At 49.1% G+C, this 24,970-nt stretch overlaps 1 protein-coding gene across 4 annotated transcripts in view; it reads right to left on the reverse strand.

Annotated features, from left to right (window-relative positions):
• The window catches only part of CEP290 (centrosomal protein 290), a 3,224,991-nt gene that overhangs the window by 2,267,612 nt on the left and 932,409 nt on the right, over nt 1-24,970 (reverse strand). For all 4 annotated transcript variants that reach the window (XM_069629332.1, XM_069629331.1, XM_069629333.1 and 1 more), the window contains one exon: nt 8,602-8,717. In XM_069629332.1, coding sequence (XP_069485433.1) covers nt 8,602-8,717 — 116 coding nt within the window. The remainder of the gene's footprint in view (nt 1-8,601; nt 8,718-24,970) is intronic.

Consider the following 24,970-nt stretch of genomic DNA (forward strand, 5'->3'; position numbering starts at 1 on the left):
ATGAACTATCTGCAAAGACTTTTAAAGTATAATTCAACTGTGTGATCTTGGACACATTCCGCCTTGCTCTCTCCAAGAGTGGGCCTGGCCTATGAACTTTCTTGCTCTAACAGTAGACTCTGCCTTTTCTGACTTGCTGTGGTTCTTTTAAAAGTGTTGGTATTGTGTGCTTTCCTAATTCTGCCCCCCCCCCTTTTTAACTAACTTATTGGAGTGCCATCTTAGGTTAAGCGCTCACCTCTGTCTGCAAATAAGTGGTGTTGTAACTAAGACTTGTTCAATAAGTAATCAGGTATGTATATATATTGATAGTGACTGTGTTTGAACTTGCTTGCCATATTAGTGTTAGTGTATTTTACAAGTGTGTTTTTAAATAAATAATTATATACGTTTATACCAAAGCTCTGGTCAGTGTTTGCTTGTGCTACTGTATCTCTGTACCCATTTTGTATACTCTATACACTGTCTAACTCTTCTTGAGAGAAGTCTGGGTGCTCAGCCACAGCTACCAGGTAAATCTGGGTGGTACAGACTGCTACCAATTGGGTTTGCAGTCCTAAGCCTTTTGCAGTGGTCCCGAAGGGAACTGCACAGGTTTCTGCCTAACACTTACGCTTTTTAGGAATTCCAGAAAAGGAAGGCGAGACCGATCGGGACCTGAAAAAGACGCTCTACGACATAATGAAGATCCTTATTTGGAGATGATGCCATTGATGAGCCCAAAACCGAAAGGATACACGGGGGGGGGTGCAGCCGGAGGGCCAAGGACCGTCCTAGTACATTTCCATTTATTTATTTTTATTTTAAGTTGTTTTTATTGGCATTTGATTAGATACAACCAAGCAACTCAGTGTTACGTCTTCTGTACATGTCTTATGTTATGCCAAATTTTACTTAACATATGAACAAAAAACATTTCCCACACAATTTACGATGTGCTGTATAGTTCGTCAGGGTAGAGACCCAGATGCTTGGGGTCCAGCCCATGCCCCGGCCCGCCAGGTGCCACTGGCAGTCTTTGCCGGGAGGGTCGCGCTTTATGCAGCAGATATGTCCCTGTGTGAAACTCCTTCAGGGAGGTTCGTCATCAGATGGGTGGAACATATCCCACACCAGTGCCTTCCATGCTGCCCATTTGTCATTGCCATCTAGGTCCGTTCTGTTTACCCCGTCCATCCACACTTTGGTTTCCGCCTCTGCCCACCTCTCAAATTCCCTGTGCCATTGCACGTATTGGGGCCCCCCAGCCTTCTTCCAGGACATGACGATGGCCCTTTTTGCCAGGACGCATGCCAAGTCCATGAATTTAAACACAGGTTTATGTTTACTGTCCCTGGGATAGGCACCGAGCAGGCACTCCTTTGGCGACCATTCAAACCTCACCACACCTGCCGCTCTGCAGGCCCGCTCTATGCTTGCCCAGAGCCCCTGCACCTTCCCACACTCCCAAAACATGTGTATCATGCCTGCTTCATCGCCTCCACACCAAGGGCACAGTGACCTAGCATTTCTGTTGAATGCGGCTACCCTCTGCTGAGTCATATAGGTGCAATATAGGACATTTAGTTGTATCAGTTTGAAGCAATGATTTCCTAGTACGTTTCCATAACTACCAAGACAAGGCCAGAATTCTGGAGAAGGCTAAACGTAGCGGGCCTATCACCATGGAAGAGGCCAGAGTGACGATATTCCAAGGTTTGTCCTCCCTGACCCTGCCCCTCAGGCGGATTGGTATCCCCCCCTCACGGAATAGCTGAAGGAACGAGGAATTCACTACAAATGGGGCTACCCGTTCTCCCCAACATTTGAGCACGAAGGCAAAAAAGAGAGGCTGCAATCTGAAAGGGGTAGGAACACGATCCTCTTTATGCTTAAGATTTCTGAATGTGCCGATGTTCCACTGTGCGCTAGGTTGCCGACCCCCACTGAGGGGTCACTTGATATACATTAAGAGGAATGGCGGATAATTCAGACTCACAGTGAAGAGGTCTCTTCAGGTTAGGAACTCTAAACGCCAAAGGTCTGAACTCTCCGACTAAAAGGTCCCTGGGTATGTAGGGAATTTTGCAGAGCGGGACTCAATGTCCTGTTCCTACAAGAAACTAAATACGCCAGCGGGGAGGAGCGAAAGATTCTGAACATGAGGATGGGGCGGAATATTGGGAGTCAAGGCCTCTGAGGAAGGGGGAAGTTGAAAAGGGATTACACTTCAAGGTCACAAAGATATGAGCTGATGTAGAGGGGCGGCGCTGCTTGTGGTGGGCTCCATAAAAAGGGTAACCATCATATTTGCCACAGTGTACTCCCCCAACTCGGGACAGTCCCGATTCCTTACCAAGACGATTCCCAAAATGATGTTAGAAGCAATGGGACATGTCCTCCTTGGAGGAGACTAACTTATGAGCCGACCCTAGATTGGACAGGAGAGCAGGTAATCCCAACGCAAGGGACCCAGTCGATGGGGGTCGCACAGAGGTCATGGACATGATGGAAATATACAGGTTGCGAGATGAATGGAGGGGGTTCAATCCTGAGGAAACGGGATACACTTGCTATTCTGCCCCCCCATAATACGTTCACTAGGATCGACTACATATTCTTGTCTGAGGAACTAAATGAAGCAGTGATGAGGTTAGAGATTGTCACGGTCACCTGGTCCGACCACGACCTGGTCACGGTTGACATATACTGGGACAGCCTACCTAGCAAAGGGGGATGGTGTAGGTGCAACAAATCTCTCTGGAAAGACCCCGTCTTTAAGACGGAGATGAAAAATGAGATTGAAGAATACTTTAAAACAAATAATACAGGAGAGATCTCCAAAATGACGGTGTGGGGAGTGGGAAAGGCAACATGGCGGGTATTCTAATCAGGGAGGGTGCCAACAAGAAGAGGTAAAGGGCCCTGGTTGAAGCCATACTGAGGAAAGAGATATGTCATTTGAATGAGGAGGTTAGTGGAAGTGAAGAGGGAAGAGCAGACAAGATCTTAGAGGCAAAATGGAAAAGGGAAGAGCTCCGACTCCTGGAGATGGGGCAAATAGTCCGTAAACTGCAACTCCTGAGACAGAGGTTTTACGAAAAAGGGGACAAGGCCGATGCGTTGTTGGCAGCCATATTAAGAGAACAACGGGCAGAGCAAAGGGTTGTGGCAATAGAGGAGGGAGGGAGTCCTCAAAGTGCAACAGATGGAGACATCCCAGAAGCTTTCGCTACTTTTTATGAGACTCTGTACAGATCGGAGGTAGACCCCAGACAATCAGGAACGGATGGTTATCTGGCCTCATTTGAGATGCCGAAACTCTCACGTGATGAATCCCTCAATTTATATGCCCCGATAACGGCAGAGGAAATCAAAAGTGCAATTAAGAGGCTATCACTAGGAAAAGCCCCTGGGGCGTGGCCTGGTGCTCATGGCGTAAAGAGGCACTGGCACCGAGCTCCTGTCACTTGATCCTGTATCGGTGGCCAAACGCTATATTAAGCGTTACAAATAACACGCAGCGAAAGATGAAGCACTTCCACCGCCTTTTGCATCAAATCCGGACGTATTCGGACCAGAGGAAGCTGAGCTGGACCTTCGGCAATGATCTCCCCCACCGGACCACACAAAATGGTGGCTGTGACCGAGAGCCTGCAGAGATGGGGGGGGGGGGGAGGAGGGTTGAGCGCTCCCGCTGTCCTGCGAACGTGGAGTGGCGCTCCTACATCGAGGAGGCACTGCTAATAGCTCTGGTTGCCTGGGACTTCGGGTGGACAACAGCGTGGGTCGCACTTGAGACATGGGGAGACACTGAGGGACTGGGGCTGCGGCGCAGATAAGACCCCTGCAGCCTGTTGAACGGCCTGGAGGCAACCAGAGGTGGTTTGGGGAAACCTCTCCACCACAATACGAAACACACAAGACTGGAGGTCCAAGTGGAGCGGAACCCCACCAACCAAGACAAAGCGAGTTAACAGCGCCACAACGTCCCAGCACAACAGAAGACCATAAAGCAGAATCAAGGGCACCAAACGACAAAAGCAAAAAGGTTTAAGGTGAGCTGCAAATTGCATGGGAACATCTCATTGGGAATAGACATAACTGAAGATCACTGATCAGCGCCTAACGTAGGCTGCGCCAAGGCAATGGAGGGAGTGTGGTAACCCTACAGACACGTAGCAAACTAGTGGACACCTAGGGGCCTGCCCACAAGTAAACCCTGACATAGTAAACATGAAAACGCCACATCAAGCCTGCACACTACATAATCCTCAAACCTAGCACATATGGAACTCTGAAAAGAAGATCAAGCATGCAGTAACTGCTAACACTAGACAGGGCAGTACACTGCTGGACGCAACGCCCTCAGTGCTAGGTAGAGCGGTGAATAAGTGGGCTTACAGATCGGCCCGGCATGGACACAGGCAGCAGTGTCAGCCTACGGGCTACACAAAGATTCTGAATGGAACAAAGCGGCTCCCACGTAGTGCAGCAAACTGTCACAGGCGGGTTGCTATGACCTTAAACCACATGTGTTGATACCACGCTATAAGCAGCTGAGAGCTGTGCGAGTAGCACTACACGAGATATAGTACCCGAGAAAGTCACAACCTTGTAAGGCAGCACTACAAACCTGAGACCCGATATTATACCCGGAAACTGCGGGTTGACACAAGCTGAAGAGACTTGGGTAACGCAGTAGTGAGCATAACCCGATAACCTAACCCAGGTCCTGCGAGGCTTCACTGCGAGGGTGGCTGCAAAGCCCATGATCGGAGCAGACAGGGAGGCCCGAATCACATCGGCCCCACCATCGGCATACAGAGAGCCAGCAAAAACGCATGGAGTGAATACCTGAAGTGTAACACGATTACCCAACACGTTGAACAAAAGCTGCGAGTGGCGCCCTACAACTACTCCCACCATCAAACTTGCACAGCTCACAATGCCTAAACCCAGGTTGTCACTGGCCCCCAAAAACAAAATCAAGACAATAATGGACTCATTCACTGCAGCCAAACCTCACAGCAAGATGGGACAACCGCCATGGACACCCAGAATCCGCCAGAAGGAGGTAGCAGAGACAGACAATTACTCGAAGCAATAGCTGCACTTAGATCTTTCATCGATACCAAATTAGAGGAAGTGAAGTCTGACATGCAATTGATGCGACAAGATGCTCGCAACCTAAAGGAGAGGGTCACCAACGCCGAAACAGCAATCCAGGAAATTGTAGAGAACACTGTGGACCTGAAACTCAAAGTTGTTGAGCTGGAAAAAAGAATAGCTACGCTGGCAGCGAAGTCCGAGGATGCGGAAGGGCGGGCCCGACGCAGTAACATCAGGATACTGGGAGTGCCTGAAGGGAAAGAAGGCACTAAACCAACAGGATGTGTAGAGTCCTTATTACAACAAGAAATTGGCGTGGGCAGGCTGTTACAGGCCCACCAAGCCATACAAAAACAACCACCACCGAGCTCATACCCTCGCCTGATGATCGTGAAGATCCTCAACTTCCAAGACAGGGAGATTATCCTCAAGTACTTCAAAGAGGGTGGAATAATAGAACAAGACAACTCCAAAATAACCATTTATCCTGATTACACCCCAACAGTACAAAAGGCGAGAAACTCCTTTGTACCAAATAAGGCCAGGCTCAGGCAATTAAACTTTAAATATATGTTACTTTACCCGTCAAGTCTAAAGGTGATACACAAGGGACAAGCAGTATTCCTGGCGACACCAGCTGCCGCCACCATGTGGATGGAGTACAATAACCTAGCGGATGGCGCTGAAGTGGCCACCTGAGAGAACACAACGCAGACATGGAAAAGGGAGCGCAGTGCCATAACTACGCTTGGCCGTCAAAGAAGATGTGGCACTCCGATAGCGAAAGACCACTTAAACACCATAATGCAATTGAACGGCTGGGGCCTGGCCTCGGTCTCCCCAACTGAGCACACAGCCCAAACCCACGGAACGATTAGTGCGGGCCTGTTGCCAGCATGAAAACACTTGCGCTCGAAACCCACGATGGGAATTGACAGCACAAGGGCGCCTGAGCGCTGCAGTAGCAATGCAGCTGCTGGGTGTAAATGTTTCGTTTATGTTCAATGTTTAGGCCGGACAGTGATAATGCAGTCAACGGGTGAGACTGTTTGGTTAGTGTTATTTGTTGTTGTTGTTCTTTACTGTTCCAATGTCTTCAAGATTAAAAAATGGTGGTTGGGGAAGGTCCATGTCCAAAATACACAACTGAATAGTGTTAGGGAGAATTCTCATTTATGGCTAACATCCCTCACCTAGTGAGTCCCTCAGCAGCTTTGCTGGATTTCTGGGGTTTATTTTTTCCACCTGGTAAGAATGTGAGCCTTTCTTCCCACTCTTACAGTGGATTTTTTTGTGTGTTGTACTTTTTGTGCTCATGGGCTATGGAGTGTCACCAACTCCCTAGGCATCATCTTTTTACTAGTGTGTCACACAGCACCTTTAGTGCAGTGACACAGGGATAGCTTTTAGACTTCCCTTGTGAACTCCATTCCTGGGGATGACTACTGTCCCCCAGAAACATCTACAGTTGCCATTAACTTTATATAGTCACCTTAAATCACAGACCCAGTACACCCCATCTTACATGGAGTATTGGAAAGGGTTAACTCTTACCCCTTTTTTGTCTGTGCCTCTTGGAGCACTTACACTCCCTTTACATCAAGACTTGGCTGGTGGTAGTGGTATCTACCCTAACTTTTCTACCGTGATTATCTTATGTAACGTGGTAATGTTTTAGCCTATTATAGTAGCCTTGAACATAAAACCCTCTTGACCATATACGTTTTATTTTGGCTCCGGCTGGGTTTAGTCGCCATTTCTTTTTGTTAAAGTATTTCTTGTTGTTTGCTTTTCGCGCCAAACCAGGTTTGGTTCTCTTGTTCGCCATCCTTTGGCGGGCTTCTACAAAGAAGCCCTCCTTTGGCGTCTGGGTGTCTAGGTGGGCTGAATTTGAGGAAGGGGTTTAGTCACCCCCTGCACAGGGTCTCCTTGGAGACCTGAGTGGCACTTTGTGTTCATTGGCTGAGGTGGTTGTCCGGGCGGACAACCCCCCTGCTGTGTGATTGACAGCCAGGCTGTGTGAATGGGGTATTTTGGCATAAAAGGCAGGACTCTTGGGCTGGAAGTCAGTCGCCACTGGAACTACAAGAACCGAAGAGAAGTGGAGAAGAAGACGGCTGAGCTAACTACCCTTCGACGACAGAGAAGATCCAGTCCGTAGTCTTCTTCCTTTGAGCCTGGTGGGATCAACCAGCTCACCTTCTACAGCCAGAGAATCCTCTTCTGGGCCTAAATCACTGCACAGAGCTGTAGTGGTCAGGATTGCCATCAGAAGAGCCCTCTCCTATTTTTAAGGAACACACCTTTTATTCATCATTGCTTTGCTGCTGCTGGCCTCAACCCTGGGTAGTGCAGATTGCTCCAGATGTCGTCCTTCTTGTCCCCACGACTGAAGCTTCAGGAACCGTGAGTCTGCAGGAACTACCAGGAACAACTGCCGTAGCACCAGCTTTCTTCATCCGAATAAGGTACTGTGTCCATTTGGTCGTTCTCTCCGTCCGACCTTGAGGAATTTGAGTGAATCCATTTCCTTTCCCTAGGCTTGTCCTTTCTTTCTTCCGTCTTATAACTTTTTCCTCCCTTTGACAATATCCAAGTACTCCTGGCAACATAGATCTTGAACTGTTCTCAATGTTTGATCCTCAACAGAGCCCCTGCTCCATTTGACACTGGCGCCGGCCTATTGACTTTTATCTGCCTATTAGAACACGTCCTCTGATGCTATTGCCTTGACAAAAGTATTGCCTATGATTTTTATCCACTAATCCCTTGTTTTAATATTATTTGTGCTAAGTGTGTTTGACTACGGTTACATTTCTTCCCGTGGGTACGCTTTTCTTTTGTAAGACCAAACTGTCAACTGTCAAAAAGTGATCGCGTATGAATCCCCGGTAAGGTCTTTGTTTCACAACACCGGTCTGTCAAATCCTAAAGTACTTAACTTCAATTGGGCTGAACAAGAAGAATTGGTTGTGTGTAGTATATTTACAGTGTGGTTTTATTTAATAGAAGTTAAGTGTTTTATGAACAGATGGTTTAAAAATAAATGTACTTATATTTTCTAACCAGAAACCTTGTGTCAGTGTTTGCTTGAGTCATAGTAATTGTAGTCCTTTGGGTAATCCCTATCACTGCTCATTTGCTCTTGAGATAAGTCTGGCTGCTCATCCATCGCTGCCACTTTACTGCATAGTACATGCTTGTACCAAAGGTGAAATTGTACTATCACTTGTAGTCCTAATCTTATGTAGTGGTCCCTAAGGGTACTGCATATGATTCTGCTTAACAAGAACCCATGCACTGTCTATGACTGTGGTGCTAACATAACATATACAAATACCGCACCTAGGTCAGTGGAGTCAGCAACCTTTGGCATCTCCAGATGTTTTGGGCTACAACTCCCATCAACTCTAGTCAGCATAATCAATGGAAGGGCTAATGGGGGTTGTAAAACAAAATGTGCGGAGAGCCAAAGCTTACAGACCCCTGATCTATGGTAGTAGGTGTTACCTCTGATATTCCTTATACAACAGTCCTTGCTGATGGCGCATCACAGCAAACTTTCTTTTATATTCTTCCAAAGCATCTTCCGATTTCTTGACAGATTGTTCTTGCCTTTCCAGTTCCTAATGAATGAATGGATACAGAAAATTAGAGCAATGGATTTTACTTTACTAAAACGATTAATTAATGAACGCTTACTTCTGGGATTTTCTTTTGAGGTACCCACACCTTCCCAAAAGTCTTTGAGCCTCAGAATACGAAATTAAAGCAAGCTTAGGTCAAACCCAAAATAAAACATTTGTCCAGAGGTTTTGACATTTCTCTGCTACATCTCTTTCCAAAGTTCATACAGCAAGGAAGACTAACATGGAAAGCACCAAATCCCATCTTATTGTTCAGAGTACGGCATAACCAGTGACCTGCTGCGCTTGAAAAGGCAAATCTCTCTAAAAGTGATGAAAGCCCACATGCTTCCCAAGTAACATCTATCAAAATGACTTTGCTGGGAATATTTTACAAAAATCCTCTGGTTTGGGCTTAGAAAGATCAACCTGATAGTGGTACAAAATGCAGGGTTTTCATGAGGGTATTCCTTACTCTCATAGTCACAGCTGTCAGAGCAGTCAAGGCGTTGCTCTAAGCAAGAGAGAGGGGCAGTAGTATACAGTTAAAACTCACATAAGCAACCAATGGAGGAATGTATGAACATTAAATAACAGAATATATACATGTAAATAAAGTTGTACGTCCTAAATATCAAAAGTACAAACCATGCTATACAAATCTGGAAGTTGACCACTAAAAGAACCAAACATACCAAACATGTGTTCAATAAATAAATTCAGTACATAATACCTTTCAAAACTTTAGGAAAGTTTTGAGTAGTTCCAAGTGTTGCCCAGAGAAAACAGGGACACGTCAATAGACTGCTCCAGGATATAGGTTAAAATGTTGCCAAGTCAATTAATCAGTAAGCATTCAGTTTATTTCAGGGAGACACCGATAAAACTAATACAAATGAAAACATAATAAAATATTCAATGTCTCAAAAATGGGCAGATAAAATACGAGCCTACTAGGCTTTGGAGAAACTTGAAATGCTGCTCACATTATCTTGTTTTAGCTCTCTCAACAACAGGCAACATAACTCCTAGTAGCTGAAGTGACATTTTCTAAATTGGCTTCAGTATGAACTTCGGCCACTATACCAGTCATAGAATTTGATGGTGAATGTTTTGCAGGGCATTATCACATTATCATGGTGGCCAGCAGGGTGGACCGAGTGCAGGGAGATGTTGGTTCTATTGATCAGTAGACTTCAGCCAGTTAATGCAATTGGATCTGAAGTTCTGGTAAGATTGGTCTTCTCGGATTGAGGGTGGCAGAGAGTTCCAGAGCTGGGCCGCTTTAGTCGGAAAGCTACTACCTCCCACGTTGGATAGTTTAAATCTGGGAATTTGGAGGCAATTGGTGTTGACTAATCTGGTGGGTCTAATTGAGGTCCTTCTAAGGCAGAGGGGCGCGCACCACCAGGGGGGTGCAGCTGCATCGCAGGGGGGACGCGAGAGCCCAGCATGAAATGTTAAAAAAAAAATGAAGAATACATCATTTCTTTTTTTGTTTGATTTTTTTTTTTTTTTCTTAGATTGGTGGAAATAGGCAGGGGCAGCTCACATGGTCAGACTGGACCATAAAATGGCCTTAGGCACCAATGAAAAAGTGGCCATCAGTTGCAAATGGACATTTAGTCACAGACTGTTTGAATAGTACTCAAGGGGGTGTTTTTTGTTCAAATGTAAACAAATTGTGATATTTAAAAAATATTTATTCAGCAACAATGGTCAAAACTACTAGCTGCATAGTGAAGTAACTCCTCAAACTGGCCCACAGTGGCCAAAAAAGTGGCCGTTTATGACTGGCCTATACTTGCATTTTTGGTACAGTCATCGCCCTATTGCCCTATAGGCCAGTCCAAGCCTGGAAGCTCATCCATAATAGGTGAGGGGGCGCCACCCACTGGCCACCTCACCCATTATGGAGGAGCCGAGGAGTCAGCCCAGTGAAACACAGAGCACTCCCTCAGCTGCTTTTTCCAGCTTAGGGAGTGCTCCTGGGCTAGCTGAACTGTCAAAGGGAAACACTGTTTGTCTTTGACAGTTCAGTTCCCCAGCCGCACATGGTCACTGAGCAATGCAACACTGGGGGCGTTTTGCTTCGCCAGCCTTGCATATCTCATTGGAAATGCTGGCTGGGGCACTGTATGTATGTATGTATGTATGTATGTATGTATGTATGTATGTATGTGCGAGAGGGTGCTCCTGCGCCTCCTCGCACATACGGGCAGAGAAAACTGGAGCGGGGCATTTTAGAAACCATGCGCAGGCCTCTGCAGCAGGTACATTTATGGAGATTTATTTTTTATTTAAATGTGTATGGATGCGTGTATGCTTGTGTTATGAGACTGAGGTGGGAGCAGGATGGGCGGGAGCACTGGGATAGTGGTAGGAGTAGGGTGCCGTAACGGCGCGCAAAAGTTCATAGCCATTTCTACATAGTGTCTATCTGGCACTTTTGGGGGGGGCACGGGCCTGCCCAAATTTTGCTCAGGGTGGTGGGGGGGGTAGGAGGGGCAGGGGGGGTATGGGCTAGGCCAAAAAAGTTTGAAGACCTCTGTTCTAAGGAATCTCTCTGAAAGGTAGCTGGGAGCGGCGTTGTTCAAAGATTTGAGTGAGAGACGCAGTTTTCAGCTTGATTTTATCATTAGTGGATAGCCAGTTGTTTTACTGTATGATCTCGGAGATATGGTCTCTCCTAGCCAATCCAAGGGCCGCTCTAAGGGCATTATTTTTGATGGTTTGGATTTTGCTAATGATCGCTTTGTTGGATCCAGTGTAAAGGGCGTTACAGTAATCAAGCCTCGACAGAATGAGGGCTCTGGCCAGGATGATACAACTGTTTTCTGAGAGAAAGGGTTTGCCGGTTCTAATCAGTTTACAAGTGTAAGTTGTAGTGGAAGCCAAGGTATTCACTTGTTTGTTGAATGAGAGGGTTGAGTCAAGGTAAAATCCTAAGGTTTTTACCTCGCTGGCCACTTTGATAAGGTTGCCATCGATAATGAATGAGGAGTATTCGTGCCCTAGTTTTTTCAGTTTGGTGGGGGTACCCAGGATGATCTCGGTTTTGTCATCATTCAGGCATAGACCATGCGTTGCCATGGTGCCTACCCCTCATTGCAGTGCGGCAGCAGCACACAAATGAGAAGGTCAATCAATGTGCAAATACATGGTGCCTACCCCATGTTGCAAGATGGCAGTAACACACAAATGCGACACATAGCATCACAGACGATTGGGGGGGGGGACACAGCATCACAGGTGACCGGGGGTGGGGTACACACTGCATCACAGGCGGCCAGAGGGGGGGAGGGGCGGTACACACAGATCACAGGCAACCGGAGATGGGTAGCATACATGTAGCAGACAGGGGCCTTTGTTGTGGGCCTTGGTGTACTAGGCTGGCTCCCAGCTCCCAATTGCTATGATTGGTCTATGTAGACCAGTGCCACCAATGGGAGGGGGAGACCAGTGGCAAGCCCAATGCACATCACTAATGAGAAGTTGGTGCAGCCATCTTGAAAGGCCATTAACACAGGCATCCCAGTTGTGGATCAATCACGGTCCATAGTGGTCTCAGTCACTCAGGCACTCCAGACATCCTGCCACTTGTAGTGTGGATTGGGACCAGACAGTCCCAGCCCACTTCCTTGGCACACACACACACGTGACAGGCAGAAGCCCACGAAATAGATCGGTTTTCACGGAAGGCTGCATGCCCAAATAAAGAAAACCCGGGTTAATCGACTTGGGTGAAGGCAAGGGACAAAATGGCCATGGGACAGAACAAAAGACTGTGGCTAAGCCATTTTCTGACCTGGCCACAGTCTTGAACCAAACGTGGTGAGATTCAGTAAAAATAAATAAAACATTATAAAAAGTAACTGCTGCCACCTGTTCGTCCCAGGCACACTCGTACAATCACCAAAAAAACCTTTGAGTGTATCTAGGGCCATAAAACAAAAAGGGGCCCCAGCGCACGGTACTGGAAGGTACATCGTGCACTGTTAAAAAGATACCAAGAAATGTCAACATAGTCAAAGACTAAGGGAAACAACATTTCGCAGTACTGAAAGTCTGAAGGACGTGTCAGTTTCCCCATAACAAGTGAGAACACACCCTGGGGAGTTCAGCTGAAGGCTGGGCTCCACTGGAAAGAGTCAGGATAGGAAAACCAAATAAAAGCAAAAAGTTTGGGGGTCTTCAAATGGAGGGAAAATTACACATAAAATAAATCTTACCCAACAGATATCCCTTCCAGTGTCAGCTGCTCAAACATTTTCGTCAGAGGGCATAGTAGGACTCAATCTCGACTGTGCCACTAGTCGGTCCCTGGCGTGATTTTGGCCACATACCTACTACGTCACTACACTCCCGTACTACAGTTCCCCAGCGACCCACCTACACCCCAAGCTCAGCAGCCACAGAGGAAGAATCCATTGGATTTGGCTTGAAAATAGCCAAAAAACGATTTTCTTTGTGAGGAACAGAACCATACTGAAAGTCACAGGCTGACAGTACTACTACAGCAAGGCATCAAACTGTGCCTAACTTCTAATCATCATAACCTCATCCCATTACAAGGACAGCCAGACAGCATGCCACTTTCATAACAGCACTGGATGGGAGGGTGATGAGGACTCTGCGGGAGAAAAATCCATAAAAAGAACATTGCTGGCGAGTAATTTCTCCTTCAATGGATTGCATCCACCTGCAGATTCCTCATCAGATATACTCCCAAAGCAGTACAGAGTGCACAAGCGGGATGAAAGCCTACAGATAAAGCTCTGCAACACCGCTCTACCGACTCAAGCGTCTGAACCACCTGCCACATTCAAGCAGTAATGCCTGGTGAATGGGTCGTCGCTGCTCGACATATTTCCTTTAATGGCACACCCCTCTGCAATGCAGAGGATGCCACTACACCCCTGGTGGAATGCGCCCTGATGCCTAGTGGCAGATCTTTACCTGCTCACTGATAACATTCTGCAGTGCAGAGTTCTCCACCAAAAGGTCTACTTGGACACAGCCAGACCCTTCCTCGACAGAGAAAGCCACAAACAGTTGGTCATCACGCCCATCCACTGTCCTAGCCACATAAAAGCAGAGTGCCCTCTTAGTGTTCAGCCTGTTGTGTAGGCTCTCTTTATCCTTAGAAGGAAGCAGAGGAGGATAAAACGCTGGCAAATCAATGCACCGGGACACGTGGAATCCATAAACCACTTTAGGCAGACATTTAAGGCAGAGCGTGAGCAAAGCTTTCTCATTGAAGAATAACAGGAAAGGTGTCTGGCAAGCTAGAGCATGCAGCTCACTTACACATCTAGCTGACATGATAGCCACCAGAAAAGCCATTTTCAGGGTAAGTAGCCTGATAGACCATGAACGCATGGGATCCAACGTGAACTAAAAACGGAACTGGGTCAGAACCGGGTTTGTGAAGATGAATCCTTGATCTGGAGAACTCTTGAACACAGACTAAGCTGCCAAGTAGCCCTTGACTGTGCCTATCTGAAGAGCTGAAGATTCCAGTGACAGAAGGAACTCCCATCACTGTAGTGGTGAGACAAGTGACAGGGTCTATCCTGCATTCCCTACAGCATGCCTCAAATCCTCTCCAGCTGCATGCATACAAAGATCCCATAGATGCTCTGCATGCAGAGTAACACCTCAAGTACCTCTTCTGAGATATACCAGTCACACTTCATCCTCTCAAGAGCCATGCATGTAGTTTTGGGTGGAGCAACCGACCTTCAGACAGACAGGATGTCTGGCTGTCGAGGCAACCAGAGAGGTGGGTAGATGGTCAAATCCAGGAGTTCTGAGTACCATGTTCTCCTGGTGCAATCCAGGGCGATCAAGTTCATGGTGGTTCGAAATCTCCTCAACCTCCTGAGAACCCAGCCAATGACAGGTATTTGCAGGAACGCATAGTGGAGGTCAAAGAGTCCCCCAGTGCACTCTTCCCTGGGAATTCCCTCAAACAAAACTGTTTGCACTTCGCATTGGCCCTCAGAGCAAACAGATCTGCCGTTGGGGTACCCCACTGAGCAAAGATCTCCTTGAGAACATCTTGGCACACTTGCCATTCGCGTGAGACTGTGCTGTGCCTGCTCAGAGTGTCTGCCAGCCCTTTTCCCTGTTCCTGCCAGGTGGAAAGCTGAAGCAGAGATCCGGTTCTCCAGCAACCAGAACCATGGTTGCAGCGCCTCCCTGCATAGGGGCAGAGACCAAACTCGCCCCTTCTTGTTGAGATAATACACGGCCACTGTGTTGTCCATCGGAATGAAGACTTGCTTCCCATTAGGGATAGAGCATAGGCCATTAGGGCCAGTCTGATCGCCTGCAACTCCAGCCTGTTGATATGCCGCCAGCATTCCATTGGGGGCCAAAGGCACCTCACAAGCAGATCCCTGCAGTGAGCGCCCCAACCCTTCAAGGAGGCATCTGTGACCACTGGTTCCCCCATCATAATGTTTTTCCTGCTGGCCTATCAAGAGAGGTAGTTGGTCACCGATCGACACCTTGAGAATGTCCTTCATGGCACTGAAGTACTGGGACCATTGATCCGCCAACAACCACTACAGAAATCTCATGCAAAGCCTGGCCTCTGGTACCAGAAAAATGCAGGAAACTATGAGACCTAAGATGTGGAGGAAGGACGCTGGAAGGACGCTGCTGGTACACTGTCATGCCCCTGGAACAGCTCGACCATTTGCCTGTCACTGGGCAAAAAGCCTTCCCCACCAGAGTGACCAGGACTGCTCTGATGAAATGGAGCTTTTGAGTTGGTGTTACCTGGAAATTCAGGGAGAAGACCAAACCGTGAAGCAGACAGCAAGTTTTCTCGATCTGAGTGGATACTGTGGTGTGGTGGAGTAAGGAGCCAGACAAAGGGTGGCATGTTTCAACAAAGCTTTATTTAAGAAATAAAGAAAATAACCTACCTCTCCCTAGCCCTAAAGGATTATCCCTACCGAAACAAATATCAACATGGGTGCTCGTCAAGATGTTTGTCCAAATAAAAAGTGTCTGTCCTCATTCCAAAAACCTACTCTAACCCTACCACTAATCTACAAAAGGGTTCAGCATCCAAATGATAAGTACCAGAAGAATGACTCTTGCCCGGAACCATCTTGCACAGCCTTGAAGACTGTCTCTTCACTTCTTCCCGAGGGCTCCTGAAAGCTTGCTTTACAGTTCTAGCAATTCTTTCCGGTCTTATGACATTATGAAGATCACTTCCACACAGCTCTTGTTGTCTAGTATCCCCTTGACTCCTCTGAATTACTACAGTGAGATTCCTTCTGATGCACTCTTGACTCTTAGAGCTTTGGATCTTACTACTGAGACAAGGCAGAGTACACCCAAAGCTCTCTTGGTTCTTTGTGCATCATCACTGTGTCTAGTGAGTTTACTCCCAAGGTACTCTTGATTCTTTGGAGGTCACTGCTGTGATGAGGGAGATCCCTCAGGAGGATCTCGTGACTCTTGAGCTGTCCCAAGCCACTAGCGTGTCTCCCGCTACTCCAGTTACCTATCGGGCGTCGGGGCAGCGTTGCCTGTTCTTCCTGGGGTGATGGGCTGACTAGAGTTTCTTCACCGCTTCTTGCTTTCTTCACTCTGCTCCTGCTTCACCCATGTGGCTCCGCAGAGACTTGGGCCACATGGCTCCAGCACAGTTGCAGAACCACATGGTCCAGCTTCCTGAGGTCACACCATCCCTGTTGGCTTCTTTCCCTCTCTTCCACTGGTCAGGAGCTTGGCTTTTTCTGCAGCGCTTCGTTGGCTGTTCTTGGATGTCCCCACCACTGGGGATCAGCGTTCTTACAGCTTTATGTTCCCAGGTTCGAACTTCCCAGGCTGGGCTGGCTTCACGCCAGCTGCTCTCTCCATTTCCCAGTCCTCTCTAGCTCTTTATTCCCTGTGGCTGGGTCCTATGAGAAACCCAACTGTTTCTTATTCGCTAGTCCCCGGAGATCATTCATCCAGGTAGCCAGGACCATGGCCATCACTTTTGGATCCAGTTTCTGGGGGGTGGACCAGTGCGTGAGGATCACCTGGGTGAGGGGTCTTCAGAGAGTGGGACACCATATGTTGAGAAGCGGTATCCAGCCGTCCCTGTAAAAGCTTTACACATCCTACCAGGTAGGATATTTAGGAACCCAACTCCCGCACCCCCTTCACAACACAAACACTCTCACATGGAGAGCTCGCTATGAGAGAAAACAGACTAACAGTTTAGTCGTATACCTAAAATGTCCCAATACAATGGTCAGTCAGGGTCTGGCAATTACTGACCATCACACACACCCGATTTCCATTACACTTCCCTCACACGGATAAAAAAGGCGGATCACGAGAGCACACTCTGAGCAAGGCAAAGCATATGAGGAAGCAGCAGTTCCAAGATGGCAGTTTAACACAAGGAGAAAGTAGCAAAACAGAAGAGGATAGCAAGAAGGGAAGTGCCCTTGACCTTTTTGACGAGGAACCGTTACTTTTACAAACCCTCGAGAATAGAAAGCGCAAGACCAGGAAACCAGGCTGAAGAATGCTGCATTGTGTGTCAGAGATACCCAGGGCCCTCCCATGTCGATAAACAACGTGGGGAGAATTGCTTACTGCCGTGGTACTGTCCTTGGCTCCTACAACAAAGCAGTGTCAGTGAAATCAACAGAGCCGGTGAGTTGGGGAGACAAATACCAGACCGGTCTGTGATGAAGCCAAGGTTGCAAGCAGCAACATTGTATGGTGAGCGCTGAAGTAAACAGTGTATGAAACGCATGTGATACCAAATGCAAGTAAAAACCGAACAACAGATTAGTGACTGAACTTTGAAACAAAGATATGATACCCATGACAGAGTGGTCCAGCACCGCATGCATGCTCATTCGAAGGTTTCTTTAAGGTATCCAACTGCGATTTGATAAAGGTAAAAGAGTGGCAAAGAACATCGAAGTGGTCCTGTGACGGGTCAAGCAAAACCAAGTGCACAATCGAAAATCTTCGATGTCGCTACTGCCAAGCAAGCTGATGACAAAATAGGGAAAGTTGGTGCAAGCCCGAATGAGGGAGATGGAACAAGTTACTTACCTGTAACTATTGTTCTCCACCATGGGTCTGGCATGGATTCACATGCTCATGAACATTCCCCGTCATCAGGCTGGGAATCCTCTGTAAACTTCACTTTCAAACTGTATTTCTCCTTTAAACCAATAACTGTCCTCTGGGTCATACTGCCCCCATCCAATGACAGGCCTCTCCTCTGGCAGCCATCTTCCGATTTGGTAATCACAAAGTGGCAGTGTGACCAAGAAGAGACGCAGAGGGGTCGAAGGGAGGGTTTTGTCACGCTCACCTGAATCTCTGCAGGAGCTATGGATTCCTTCGACCTCTGCTATGCTCTCCCCTCACCCGGAAACCAGCTCTTTCTCCCTTCACCTGGGGTTCTATCTGTGAGACAAAGAATGGGTTTACAATAGTGCCCAGAACCAGAGACCCTCCCTTGAGACTTCCCGTTGGTTCAAGCGCAGTGTCTAAAGGGGGGGGCTCACCTCTTGTTTTAGGAAGGTGGGCTCTCCGTCCTGGCTCTGCAGGGGCGCTATGGTGCGGGCCGGATGGTTGCCGTGCTGGTTAGAAGCTGTTCTCCTTGCTTGTTTTGGTGATGCTGCTGAGAAGAATGGCACAGCCGTTCCACTTATTGGTGGTTGGAAAAGGTTCAAAAGTCCCGAATAAAGTTCCAGGGCTAGTTACTTCACTGACCCTAAGTGCGTATAATGTCCAATGTCCTCGGATTTCCCAGTTGCTTCACTGGGTTCGAAAGGAAGAAGTGCAGGTTTGTATTGCCTTTGTGGATCTTGCTCACCGGTTGTCTATAAAGACTAACCTGTCTTTCTCTTGCGTTTTCTTTTCCTTGCAGATTGCCAAAGGAAGGTCCAACGGGCGGTGAAGATCAGAAGACCTGTAACTCGGTCGGGCGGTGATGATCAGAAGGACTGCGAGTTAAGAATGAAGCTGCCGACGCGGTCGGAAAGCCGCAGAAAGGTGAGTAGAGACTGGCGCTGTACTAATGCTTCTGTTCTTTTCCCTTTCAGATGCGGAGCTCGTAGTAGTGAAGATGGAGGCCCAGTCGGGCGCCGGAACTGCAGGTAAGCCGTAGAAAACTCCGAAGATTGGGATCAGGTAAGCGCCTGCTCCATGCAACAGAGGAATACACGAAGCAAGTCTTGTTCTTTGGGCGTAGCTTTTATAGAGAGCCTTGCCCAAAGACTAGAGTGTTGCATTAGTTCTGGGTTGGCCAAAAAGGAGGGGTCCATGCTAGTGGAACAGGAAGTCTCATGTTATTCTATGGTCGCAGGGGTTTTCATTGGCTGACATGGATATTAACCCTGTTTTTTCTCTCCATGCTTTCACCCACAATGCACCTGCCTGTCTTCCCTTCTGCCTACCATGAACTGGATATGAGGGCGACTTGATAATATCTCCTAGTCTAGTGCCCATGACAGGTTTGCATTTGAATCCATGCCAGACCCATGCTGGAGAACAATAGTTACAGGTAAGTAACTTGTTCCTTCTCCAGCATGGGGTCTGGCATGGATTCAGATGCTCATGAATAATGAATACATAGCAGTACAACATTACACAACCACGGGAGGCGGCAAGGCTCAGCAGAAGCAATCAAATCTTACCTCTGGATGAGACTCACCTCTAGCAAACAGGTTGCGTAGCACTGCTCGACAGACTCTGGACTCCTCTCTGGAATCCCGGTCGACGCAAGAGAACTTCATGAAGGTGTGTGTAGACCTCCACGTAGCAGCCCAGCAGATGTCCAGCAGAGGCATACCAGAGGCATACCAGACAGGAACGCTGTCATCGCAGTGATCGCTCTGGTGGAGTGGGCTCTCAGACGGCTAGGCAGCGATCAGTTCGCCAACCGATGACAATGCATGATGCAGCCGTAATGCATCTGTAATGGCTTGGCAGGCGAAGAACAGTGGTCTGGAGGGTTGCCCAGAGCATTGCCAGTGGTTAAGATTAAGTCTAAACCTTCCAGCCATCACCTCTTTCTTTTTGCTATGTCACCCTGAGTGGGACGGGTATGCCCAGACGTGGGTCCCGTGCCTGCTGGGCCTAGAGGCCCAAGCTACTCCTCATTGATGAGCCCCAACAAGGGTGAAACATGTTTGGGGATGCTTGTGGTCTCGTGCAGAAGGGATATGGCCTAGCAGTTCGGGCTGGACTGCCCCTTTTGGGGTGGGGCCAAGCCTGATTTGCATATGGTCTTTCCTTCCAGAAATGGCTTAGCAGGCGAAGAACGGTGGTCTGGAGGGTTGCCCAGAGCATTGCCAGTGGTTAAGATTAAGTCTAAACCTTCCAGCCATCACCTCTTTGTTTTTGCAGCCGGAGAGCAACCTTGAAATAGAAGCCTTGGACAAGGCATTCCCATGGTTCACAGGACCAAATTTCATGAACAGTTGTGAAGTCTTCCAAAAACCTTTAGTGCGTGTCACGTAGAACTTCGAGGCACAAGCAATATCCAACGAGTGCAAGGCCCTTTCAGCCGGTGACAAAGGTTTTGGGAAAAAACAGATAACACCAAAAGCTTGTTGATGGAATTCTGATGGAACCTTCGGCATGAAAGAGGGGTGCATCCGCAGTACAACACCTGATTCGTGGAAATTCAGGTATGGTTGCTTGCAGGATACGGCCTGGATCTCACCCACCCTACTGGCAGCAGTGATGGCCACAAGGAAAGCCATTTTCCACGAGAGGCACTTGAGAGGGGTTTGATGCATCGGCTTTTAGAGGGACCCCATGAGCCTTGTCAGAACCACGTGGAGTTCCCACGCCGGGGCAGGAGCCCTCACCGGTGGGAAGAGATCGAAAAAGTCCTTTGAGAAACTCCTTGATGAGTCGGTGAGACCACAGTGAAGATCTTCCCAGAGACCTGGTGTAGCGGGAGATAGCCTCCAGATGCACCTTGATAGAAGCATGTGCCACGCCGGCCCTGGCCAAGGAGAGCAAGTATAGAAGAACTTGCAAGGCCGTAACCCTCAGCGGGCTAATCTTCTGCGACCGGCACCACGTAGCAAAATGCTTCAGCTTCTGACCGTAGCACTTCAATTCAAAGTAGACTACGCCGTGTCCTTGGCAAGGATCTTTGGAGTCCGATGGCAACTCGTATCCACCAAACTCTGGGGCTGCAGAAGCCGCAGCTTCAGGTTCACCGACCTTAGGTCGTGATGAAGGATTGCGCCTCCTTCTCTGGTGAGAAGATCTGAAACTAATGACAGCTTGACCAGGGGTGATGTCAACAGACTAAGAAGGTCCGGATAACAAATCTGCCTCGGCCACGCCAGGGCAATGAGTATCATCCTGCATTGGCACGGTCTGAGTGTGTTGAGAACTCTTAGCAGGATAGGCAACAGAGGAAACGCGTACAGAAACCAGCCTTCCCACGAGAAGAACGCGTCCCCATGCTCCTTCGTTATTGGAATCTGCTGGCAAACTTCTCGCATTTGGAGTTCAACGCCGTCGCAAACAGATCGATCTGGGGCCTGCCCCACTTGAAGATGCGGTCCAGCTGGTCCTGCCAAAGTTCCCACGCATGGCAGGCGCACAACTCCCTGCTGAGGGAGTCTGCAATGGTGTTCTTGACTGCCGCTAGGTGAAGCGGAACGAGAAACATCTCTGGTTCAACGGCTCAGAACCACAAGTCCTGTGCTCCCTTGTTCAGCACTAGGGATCGAGTGCCCCCACCTGTTTAATGTTAGAACATTATGGTGGTGCTGTCCGTGAAGATCCTCACCACCTTGACCTTCAGAGACTGAAGGAACGAATTCAGGGCCCAGAAGACTACTAGTAGCTCCAGGATGGAGGTACTTCTCCTCAGGCAGCCACAGGCCCCTGGCATGCAGATGTCCGGTGTAGGCTCCCCAGCCTTCCAGGGAAGCATCTGTGGTGACTGTCTCCTGGTATGGAGGGTTTTCAAACTCTCTGCCCCGGTTGATTTTGGAGCAGACGGACCACCACCTTATCTCCTGACAAAACTCCTCGTTGTGCGGGATCTTGTCTGCGAAGCTTCCGGACACCTGTATCCAGCGAGCATCCAGGAACTCCTGAAGAGGTCTCACCTTTAATTTGCAGAGCCGGATGAGGTAGATGCAGGACGACATCATGCCGAGCAACAACTTGATGGTTCGCACCATGGCGATAGCCATCGAAACAGCCGCAGCACATTCCCTTGAATGGCCGTTACCCTCTCCTCCGAGCGTGACGCCAGGCAGGACACCGTATTGAGTCTGGCTCCTAGGAACAGCACATTCTGCCATTGTGTCAAGCAGGACTTTGGATAGTTGATGGAGATCCTAGATCCGTCAGCACCTGAATAGTCGCCTCTGTGTGTCCGATGGCCAACTGTCACGAGAGGGCTCGGATGAGCCAGTCATCGAGGTATGGGTTTACCTGTGTACCATGTAGACGCAGATGGGCCGCCACCGGTGCCGGGCACTTCGTGAACACTCTGGGGACCGACATCAGTATGAAAGGTAGGGCCTTGAACTGGTAGTACTGTCCCTGTACTACGAAGCATAGAAACGCTCAGTGTTTCCTGTGAATGGGGATGTGGAAATAGGCGTGCTCCAGGTCCAGCGATATCAAGAAGTCCCCTTTTTCCAGTTGGCCGAGCACATGCTGCAACGTGACCATCCTGAATTTTTGGGACTTGAGGTATTTTGTTCAGACGTCGTAGGTCTAGAATGGGCCTCCAGCCCCCTGTCTTCTTTCTGACCAAAACTTATTTGGAATAGACTCCGGAGTCACTGGGGAACCAACTCTATTGCTCCTTTTTGCAGCATGGCCTGTACCTCCTCCAAGAGCTGTGGGATGTGCTGCTCCTGATGAGCCACCGGAGGGAACCCGCAGACACCTGTGCTGAAACTCCAGGATATTTCCTTGGGCGACAGCGTGCATACCCATCTGTCGGTGGTGATCTTTTTTCACTCGTCAAGCGGCGTTCCACCAGGGTGCATGGGTGGGGACTCAAAGTCCTGGTCGGTTCAAGCTTGCTTCGGCACCGGCGTCCTACCCTGCGGGCAACAGCAACGCAGTCCTTCGCCACCGTAAGGCTGGGAAAGGCCTCTGTAGGCTTCCCGAGTGGTGAATCTGGAAGGCTGACAGGACGATGAGTTGAAACCTTTGGAAGACCTGCTGGACTTTCCTCTGGAAAAGCAAAAAGAAGAGTGGTGCTGGTGGAGAGTGCCTGGGGAACGGGCCGTCTCCATACCCGCCTTGATGGCCAGTAGGGACTCGTTCATGACCTTCCCGAAAAGGTTATCTCTGACGAAAGGCATGTCCAGTATCTTCACTTGGACCTCCTGGCAGAAATGTGTGGCCTTCATCCAGCCCCGGTGACGAAGGCAGACTCCGTCCCCATCTCCCGGAACCCTATGTCGGCAACGTCCAGCTCCACTGTGATGGCATGGCCCGACGCTACCTCCCCTTCCTGGAAGAGAGCAATTGCCTCTATCTTCTTGTTATTGGGTAGGAACTCCAAAACCAGACCCAGCTTGTACCACAGGTCCCTGTCGTACCTGGCTAGGATCACCAGTGCGCTGGCCACCTTGATGGTAGACCCCACGGTATAAAATCACCTTCCTTCCCATGGCGTCCATCTTCTTTCCCTCGCTGTCCGGAGGGACACAAGACGACGAGGACGGGTTAGCCGACAGTTTCCTTGCGGCCGGTGAAACCACCAAATCCGGCGATGGTTGCAACCTCAGGCAGTTGGCTGCAGATTCCGGCACCCAGTACTTCTTCTCCAGCCTATCCCATTTGGCCGGAGCCATGCAATGGTTCTTCAAGATGGCCAGGCCCTCCTCCCACACGTCGCCCAGAAGGGGCACTGCCGTGATTGTCTTCGTCTTGGCCTCGAGCCTCTGGTACAAGAAACCCTCCTTCCTGGTTTCTTCAGGCACAAGCTGGAATAGCTTGGAGGCTCTGGAAATCATGGAATGGTACAAACCCACTTCATCCCGTGGGGACGCCCTAGGCTGCGGAGACCAGTCGCCCATTTTGATGATATCCTTGTCTGTCGTTGTCGTGGCCATATCCGTCCCTGTGTCTAGGTCTGCTGGTGGAGAGAGGGCCGACGTGGATGTTGTGGCTGAAATGAGGGCGTCGGATGACGCTTCCTCTTCTTCGCTGGCGGTTGATCAGGGGTCTGGGGGACCACTGGAACCCGGACCCTGTGGCATCCTCTTCTGGATCTCCGACACCAAGGTGTAGAGGGTCGACAGGATGTCCAGAGACACATCCCTCAGATGAGCTGGTGTGATCGGAACACTAGGAACCGCGCCATCACCATCCTCTTCCACGCCCTCGTGGACCGTGGTTATGGACTCCAGGTCCTCATCGTCTGTGGGCAAAACCTCCATGGTTTGGTCCAAGGTCTGGGACTGATCCGGGTCCGGCTCCTCCCCCACCCCCTGTTTCCAGCCTGAGTGGCTGGAACCAGGTTCCTAGAAGGTATCCCCTTCTCCGGCATGCCAGCAGACTTTGTCAAAGTCACTGCTACGGTTTCACACCTGGGGGGCAGGGAAAGCTTCTGCGCTGTGGGGGCTACCTTCCCAGGGTAAGCCCCCTTAGCCTTCATGAGAGCAGCCACCACAAGCTCCATCGTCGACAAAGTCTTATCCTGTGCTGATTGGTCCTTCTTGGGCAGTTCAGGCTTCTCCTCTATCCGCGGCTTCTCAGGCTTCTCGTGCAGTTTAGCCTGTTCGACAATTTCCTTTTCGAGGAGGAGCTTGATTGCCGGCTGGCATTGGAGGCAGAGGGTGATGTCGATTGCGCCCTGTCCACTGCGGGACCCGCTTCCGCGGCATCCCTGATGGACCCGGACTTGCGGTTCTTGGCCTTGTCTTGGGCCCCCATGGATGAGGTGCTGTTGGAATAAAGCAGGTTTGTGTTAAAGTAAATTAAATTGGCCTGTGCAAGGCGGGGGGAGACTGATTGAACATGGTGTTAAAAGCATCTGAGCCCGGCTGAGGGGCATCCGAGGTGAATAGTCAATCATCTGAGAAATTGAGAATGTGTGAAATCCAAGAGGAAAATAACTTATTGTTTGTTTGTCATATCAGGCCCTCTGCAAGAAGAGACTTTGGAAGACAAAGAGACTTGGGCACAAAAGGCTCTGATGCTAATGTTTTGAGCCAGAGACTGTCCTAAGCTCAAGTGTACTGCCTTATCCCATGCTGAAAACG

The sequence above is a fragment of the Ambystoma mexicanum genome, chromosome 12 (assembly GCF_040938575.1).
Source record: "Ambystoma mexicanum isolate Mex_15411 chromosome 12, UKY_AmexF1_1, whole genome shotgun sequence".
NCBI lineage: Eukaryota > Metazoa > Chordata > Amphibia > Caudata > Ambystomatidae > Ambystoma > Ambystoma mexicanum.